The sequence below is a fragment of the Triticum aestivum genome, chromosome 7D (genome assembly GCF_018294505.1).
Source record: "Triticum aestivum cultivar Chinese Spring chromosome 7D, IWGSC CS RefSeq v2.1, whole genome shotgun sequence".
NCBI lineage: Eukaryota > Viridiplantae > Streptophyta > Magnoliopsida > Poales > Poaceae > Triticum > Triticum aestivum.
This window is the reverse complement of record NC_057814.1, coordinates 266,032,521-266,040,007: the sequence shown is the minus strand read 5'-3', so window position 1 is coordinate 266,040,007 and position 7,487 is coordinate 266,032,521. Positions and strand designations below refer to the sequence as shown.

Genomic DNA, 7,487 nt, shown 5'->3' with positions numbered 1-7,487 from the left:
GTTGTTGTGGTATCTCGAGAGATTATGCGCTAAGGCGGAGGAGATGAGTGCCGTGTTGGGTGTTGCACGGGTGGGTGACCCTCCCATGGTCACCCCGCTTGTCAATCCGACGGCCTCAACCACGACGCATGCCTCGTCGGCGCCCGTCCCCGACGTCTCCTGCTCCACCACCACGCCCCAAGAGGTCCTTGAAGTCATCCTCGACGCGTCCCCTGCATACACAGCAACGACGCCCACCACCTGTTCGACCGATGGTCTGAACCAAGTCGTTCCCACCGCCATCGTCAACGAGGTCCGTGATGCTGCCACCACCGTCTGCCTTGATCCCACGGTCGACCTCGACAACGAGGAGGTGCAGCATCTCATCGGTGTTGCCGGGGAGCGCGCGCGGGGGGGGGGGGGCGACATCTGGCAGGCCATGGGCCACGCCGGCGACGAAGATGGCGGGGGAGGCAAGGGAGCGGCGGGGCGGTCACTGTCGCCCTGGGGGTCGCCAGAGCACTCGGTGGCCAGAACACTCATCTTTAGCTCTCTTTCATGGCATTGCACCGATTAACAATTTGAGGGACTCCTCGAGTTCTTACTTCAACACCTTCCATTGCCGAGCCTGGCAAATGGTCATCGGGCTGCTGGGCAGGCGCACAACCTCCTTGATGCAGTTGTTTGCTGCCACAAGTCTCCTCGAACTATTATGCATTGCTTCCATCGTCACAAAGGGTGAATAGATGGTATCTGAAGTGTCGATATTCAATCTGTCGGTGGATCCCCCTTCCTCCCTCTCCTGCGTCGCTCCTGTGAGGCGACCGGGTGGGGGGGACCCTAGCCGCCGGCCTCGCCCCCTTCCTCCCTTCCCTCCCTCGCCGCCGCCGGGCCACGCTAACGCGCCGGCGGGGCTCCTTCACTTTGCGCTCGGGCGCGGTTAGTGCGGGTCAATGGCATCCGGCGGTGCATCACGATGGTGAGGGGCGCGGTGGCGGCGGCGGGTTCTGGTGCGGGGTCACGAGGGCCTGGTGGCGACGCGGTGGGCTTCACAGGGTGGTCTCGCGCCCGTGGGTGCGGTGACGGCCTGGTTTGGGCTCGGCCAGATCTGGCGGGCTGGCGGCGGCTCACCGGCGGGCGCGGGTGCCTCTGCTGCGGCGTGTAGCGCGGTTGACGTTGCCTGCGTGCCCATTCTAGCGCGGTTCATGGCACCTCTTCTGCTCATCTCCGGGGGCGGATCTTCACCACTCCGGCGCCCTCGTCCATCGGGCGGACGGTCGAGGCGTGCTCCTCGCGCTCCTGTCCTGGCGGCCGTGGTTGGGCGTTGCAGGGGGCGATGTAGGGGAGGTAGGTAGGAGGGCTGGGCGATGAGGCCACCCATCACTAGCAGGGATGCTGGTTCGAGGTTTGCGCCGCTCCTCCTCCTCGCCCTTTTCCTAACCTGGTGCCCCCAGTTCCAGTCGTGGCGCAGTGGCGGCGTGCTGACCATTGGCGGCTTCAGTTGTGTAGGGGTCTGCTGGCTGGTGGAGGCCCATCCCTTTCGATGGCCGATGAGGTGTCAGGATGTAGGGCGGCGGCTCTATGGTGGGAGGTGCGGTGTTCGTGGGCGGTTCTTGCAGCTCGGGTGCGGCCTGGCAGCCTTGGTCATGTGGTCGGCGGGGTGGCTAGGGCTCGGCGGTGCATGGTCGTGGTGCGGCAGGTCTCTCGTGACTTTTCGCCCTCTGTACGGAGGTGGAGCATGTGTACCGGGAAGAATTCCCTGTCTGGCGGTGGTCAGACCGATGGTGGCGATGCCCGCGGTTGTCGTCCTCTTCCTGAAGACGCGGTCGCGGCTACTCCTAGTCCTCTGTTTGCTCCGGGTGAAAATCTTGATCCTTTGGATCGGGCGGTGGCGGCGCTCCGGCGTCGTACCCTTTCTGAAGGCATCGTCTTGGAGCTCATGTGCGTTAGCGGTCAATTTGGGTCCTCGAAGTGGCTAGTTCACGGTTGAGGGCTCTGTCTCCCCCGTAGTGGTGCTTGTTGTTCATCCTTTGGTCGCTTGTGGTTGATGTTGTTGATCTTCCGTACCCTTGTATCTTGTTTTGGGTGTGTGCGTTGTGGGTTGGTGTTGTATGGTTCACATGTTTGTGGTTCGTTGCTTTATATATATAAAGCGGGGCGAAAGCCTTTTTCGATAATAGATGGTAGCTTCTAGGCTCGGCAAGATGAAAAAATTGTGCATAAATGCTAAAATTCGGGAAAAATGAAATTGACAAAATTGTTCTTTATTGCTTTTCGGTTCAGCAAACTTTCTACACGTGTACATACTGCAAAATTGTTATCATGATTGACTAGTCCTTTAAAAGGTGGATGCCAACCGCAGGGAACTAGAACTCAGGGTATCTATGAGGATGAGCTAAGAGCATTCAGAAGGCAAACTCTATTCTTGATCAATCTCCTGTAAAGAAGTTCCACTCCGCTCTCAAGATCTCCGATACTGCACTCTAGTGCCTGCAGTTGCTCCTCTTCGCAGACGACTCTGCTCTTCTGCAATGTGTTTGAGACAAGAGACCACTTGGGCATCTCAATTTGCTTCGCCAGGAGGCAGGATGTGCATTCGAGTAGTAATATAGTGATCTCTCTTGCTTCTGCCAGCAGCATCACCACCCTACAGTCCTTGTCAGAAGCAGTCTTCTTGCTGATTTTCTTGAACTGCTTTTGTGCCTTCTTGGCGAGACGGATGTACACCTTGAGTTGAGCAGACGCATTTTCTCCTCTTTTGAGAACTAAAAGGAGCTCTTGGACAGTCATCTTCAATTCCCTGAAGCTCTCCTGCATGGCGTTGCAGAGATCGAGCAAGACGAGGGATCGTCCAAGCTCTGCCTCAACTGCCGCCCTTTGCAGGGTTTGGCAAAGGCTGACTTGGCTGCTGGGTGTGCACACCATCTTCTCAATGCAGTTGTAGATGGTTGCCAGCCTCCTCAAGCCATCGCGCATCGTGTCGATGGTCGCCAAGGGCGAAGAAATGGTTGTGCTCAGGCTCTGGAGCTGCTGCTTGACTTCTGTTTTGTGCGAGCGAGGGCTCGAAGGCGCGCTTGCCGATCGTAGATGGTAAGCCATGCTTGGAGATTGAAGCTTTGGTGCCGTTTTCTTCTGTGGAGAAATGGAAGAGAATGGTAGTCAAGATGACCTGCAGTTTGTTGGTGCTGAAGCCTTGGGGTTCTCCCTGTATATATATCTGAGAGGCAGCAGCAATGGCATGATGAACAGAGCAGCCGACAGCAAGAATCCCATTTGCTAACCTCCATAAGAGAGTGTTGCTTTATCTGCTTCTGGTTAGCGTGGCACACATCAATAAGTTAGCTTATATGCCTGGCATGTCTTGGCTGTTGGTGACAGAGTATACTGCACGGGTGTTTCGTTTGATTTCGGATCTTGATATGTGATCATGAAGTATTGTTGAAGGAAATACAATACAGGTTTTCGCTGATTTTTCAACATTATGATGGGGGTCTTATGCCTGTGCAGCAGCACTGGCGTGTTTCAGCTATCCACAGCAAGAACAACCATGTAAGTGTATGCAGATTCTCGACACAAGCAAGTATAATTTATGCTTTCGATATTAAGTTCCATCTGGCTAGCGGAGATAATCATGTGAAAGAAAATTACCTACGATGTATGCTATGCATAAAGTAGAAGTGTAATCCATTTGCTTCTGATTTTCATTTTTGAAACTAATCCAACGATGGAAATATGAAGTTCATTGTACCATTAGCAAGCAGAAGGGAAGGTACAACAACATGATAAGAAAGGATCTTCAGTGGATTTGTTTTGATATTATTGGTTGCATGCGTTGGCCTGATTATTGATAGTCATCAGCATCATTAGGTTTCCCCTTGATAATGGTAATGCATAATCACAAGGTTATAGGTCGTGGGTTGGAGCTGGCATGTTTCAGCATGTTAGAGCTTGAGTAATATGGCCCATGGAAAATAATTCCATGAGACGCGTAGGCTATTACGGTCAACTTCCAGATTCTGGAGACACCATTACTTCTTTTAACATCAGTAGGGTTAAATTTAAATGTACCAAGTCATTTAATCAGGATACTGATTAATATCAGTTGTTATTGTTATGTTGCCTGTAAGTACATACTCCGTACTACCTAGTATTTTTGAGGAGAAACCAAGTCGTTTAATCAGGATACTGATTTATATCGCGGGGCTTGCATAAATGATAAAATTCAGAAAATAGGAAATTGACAAAATTGCTTTTGCTTGCTATTGAACTTTCTATGCATACACATTGCAAAACTGTTAGGATGATTGACTAATAATCCTTTAAAAGGTGGATGCCAACCGCAGGAACTAGAGCTCAGGGTATCTACAAACTAAGAGCATTGAGAAGAGAAACTCTGTTCTGGATCAATCTCCTGTACAGAAGTTCCACTCCGCTCTCAAGATCTTCGATACTGCACTCCAATGCCCGCAATTGCTCCTCTTCGCACAGAACTTTGCTCTTCTGCAATGTTTTGGAGACAAGAGACCACTTGGGCATCTCAATTTGCTTCAACAAGATGCAGGATGTGGATTCGAGAAGTGAAATGGTGATCTCTCTCGCTTCTGCCATTAGCATCACCACCCTAGAATCGTTCTTGTCGGAAGTAGTCTTCTTGCTGATCTTCTTGAACTGCTTTTGTGCTTTCTTGGCTAGACGGATGTATGCCTTGACTTGGCAAGTTGTGTCCTCTCCTCTCTTGAGAACCAACAAGAGCTCTTGGACAGTCATCTTCAGCTCCATCAAGGTCTCCTGCATGGCGTTGCAGAGGTCGAGCACGACGAGGGACCGCCCTAGCTCTGCCTCCACTGCCACCCTTTGCAGGGTCCTGCAGAGGCTGACTTGGTTGCTGGGTGCGCACATCATCTCCTCAATGCAGCTGTATATGTCTGCCAGCTTCCTCAAACCTTCGCAAGTCGTATCGATGGTCGCCAAGGGCGAAGAGATGGTTGCGCTCAGGCTCTGGAGCTGCTGCTCTACTTGGGGTTTGTTTGAGCGAGGGCTGGAAGGCGCGCTTGCAGATCTTAGATGGTAAGCCATGCTTGTGGTTTTGAGGCTCTGATGCTACTTCCTTCGGTATGGAAATGGAAAAGAATGGTAGGTAGTGTGTTGGTGCTGAAGCCTTGGGCTTCTCCCTGTATATATATCAGAGAGGCAACAGCAATGGCACGATGAACAGAGCAGCCGACAGCAAGATTCTCATCTGCTAACCTCCATAGGAGAGTACTTGCTTTTGGTTAGCATGGCAAACATCAATGAGTTAGCATATATGCCTGGCATGTCTTGGTAACTGATAACACAGTACACTGCACGGGTGCTTCGTTTGATTTCGGATCTCGGTATATGATCATGAAGTAGTATTGTCCAAGGAAATAAAATGCAGGTTTTCTATTGCTGAGAGGAATAATTCATTTGGTTGTCCGCTAATTTTTCAACATTAGGATGAGGTCTTCTGCTTGTGCGGCAGCACTGGCGTGTTTCAGCTATCCACGTACAAGGACAACCATGTAAGTGCACACTGATTGTCCTTCTAATATTAAATTACATCTGGCTGTCTGAGATTATCGTGTGAGTGAAAATTACTTGGGATGCATGCTAAGCATAAACAAGAAATGTAATACTTAATAAGAATGTAACGGAATGTTTGAAAAGTTATGGTCGCAAAAACCAAAAATCACTTAATGGTTTGGTCGACTTCTGGTTGCACATATATAACTTAATGGTGCATGCTTGCAATTCTTTTGAACATTACCGGTAGAGCGATAGAAACTTGAAGTTTATTGTATCATTTGGAAGCAGAAGGGAAGGTACAACAACATGATAAGAGTTAAGGATCTTCAGGGGATTTGTTCTGGTCAGTATTCTTGGTTGCATGTGTTAGCCTGATTATTGTTAGTATCACTCATCAGCATCATTAGGTATTCCCCCTCGGTAATGATAATGCATAATCACAAGGTTATAGGTCGTGGGTTCGAGCTGGCTTGTTTCAGCATGCTAGAGCTTGAGACACCTGTGACTCTGAGTAATATGACCCTTGGGAGATAATTACCTGAGACTCATAGGCCATTTAGAGATATCATTACTTCATGTAACATCACTAGTGTAAAGGTATAAACTAGACAACATTTTATGTGACAGGAATGCCCCAAATTCCATGTTATTGTTCTGTTGCTTGTAAATAAATACTATGTTTGATGAGAGAAATCTTTTCTTCGAGTTATGAGAAACCAAGTCAGTTAGTCACTTGTGTAACAAATAATCAGCTAATCAGTAAAAATGGTAAAATTCCGAAAATGAAATTGCCAAAATTGTTTCTCTTCGCTTTTCGAAGTAAACTTTCTGCAGATATCCACAATTGTACATACTACAAAATTGCTATCATGATGATCGACTAATCCTTTAAAAGGTGGATGCCAATCGCAAGGAACTAGAGCTCAGGGTATCTACAAACTAAGAACAATGAGAAGAGAAACTCTGTTCTGGATCAATCTCCTGTACAGAAGTTCCACTCGGCTCTCAAGATCTTCGATACTGCACTCCAATGCCCGCAATTGCTCCTCTTCGCACACAACTTTGCTCTTCTGCAATATTTGGAGACAAGAGACCACTTGGGCATCTCAATTTGCTTCGGCAAGATGCAGGATGTGGATTCGAGAAGTGAAATGGTGATCTCTCTCGCTTCTGCCATTAGCATCACCACCCTAGAATCATTCTTGTCCGAAGCAGTTTTCTTGCTGATCTTCTTGAACTGCTTTTGTGCCTTCTTTGCTAGCCGGATGTACGCCTTGAATTGGCAAGTTGCATCCTCTCCTCTCTTGAGAACCAACAAGAGCTCTTGGACAGTCATCTTCAGCTCCATCAAGGTCTCCTGTGTTAGATGTGTATAGTCTCTCTTGCACTTTACCATACACATGTATATGTACTGGCCCCTTGGCCCTTCTGTGAATGCAGTTGCCCATTCCTAACATGGTATCAGATGCTTAGGTTCCTCTCCCGCTCCCGCACGCTCGCAGCTCCGTGCCTCGCTCCCCTGTCGCCGGCCTAGGTCCCCCGTCGCCGGCCTCCCTCTACCTCGTCGTTGGCGCCGGCCACCTCCTCCCTCGCCCCCGGCTCTTTCCTTCCCCGCCGCCACGCCGTCTCGCCCCGGCCTGCGCTGCCCCGAGCTCGGCCGCGGCCTGCCGTCGCTGTCCCGCGCCGCCCCGAGCGCGGCCGCGGCCTGCCGTTGCCGCCTCGCGCCGCCCTGCGCTTTCCCGTGCTCGGCCGCGCCCGGCAGCCACCTCCCCGCGCCCCTCCTGCTGCAGCCGGTGCTGCCCAAGGTCGGCCCCTCCCACGCTCGCCCTTCCCCCCTCCCCCCCCCCCCGCTTCCTCCATCGGGGCTGGATCGAGCCAGCGCGAGCCCGATCCCGATCTGGATCGGGGTCTCCTTTAGCAGTCTACTGTAGCAGTTGACAAAAAAAAGAGCTCCTCATGTC

General features: G+C 50.9%; 2 protein-coding genes across 2 annotated transcripts; both read right to left on the bottom strand.

Annotated features, from left to right (window-relative positions):
- Positions 1-2,361: 2,361 nt before the first annotated feature.
- LOC123171067 (uncharacterized) lies at positions 2,362-3,142 on the bottom strand. Its single transcript, XM_044588727.1, has one exon. The coding sequence runs from the start codon at positions 3,076-3,078 to the stop codon at positions 2,362-2,364; it is 717 nt and encodes a 238-aa protein (XP_044444662.1). The 5' UTR covers positions 3,079-3,142.
- A 1,074-nt stretch (positions 3,143-4,216) lies between these two features.
- Positions 4,217-5,062, bottom strand: LOC123164107 (uncharacterized). Its single transcript, XM_044581520.1, has one exon. It carries the CDS (start codon positions 5,053-5,055, stop codon positions 4,342-4,344), a length of 714 nt encoding a protein of 237 aa, XP_044437455.1. The 5' UTR covers positions 5,056-5,062; the 3' UTR covers positions 4,217-4,341.
- Positions 5,063-7,487: the final 2,425 nt, after the last annotated feature.

What these genes read in the sequence shown, in the direction of transcription:
- LOC123164107 (XM_044581520.1), bottom strand. Translation starts at nt 5,055, where the DNA reads ATGGCTTACCATCTAAGATCTGCAAGCGCGCCTTCCAGCCCTCGCTCA.
- LOC123171067 (XM_044588727.1), bottom strand. Translation starts at nt 3,078, where the DNA reads ATGGCTTACCATCTACGATCGGCAAGCGCGCCTTCGAGCCCTCGCTCG.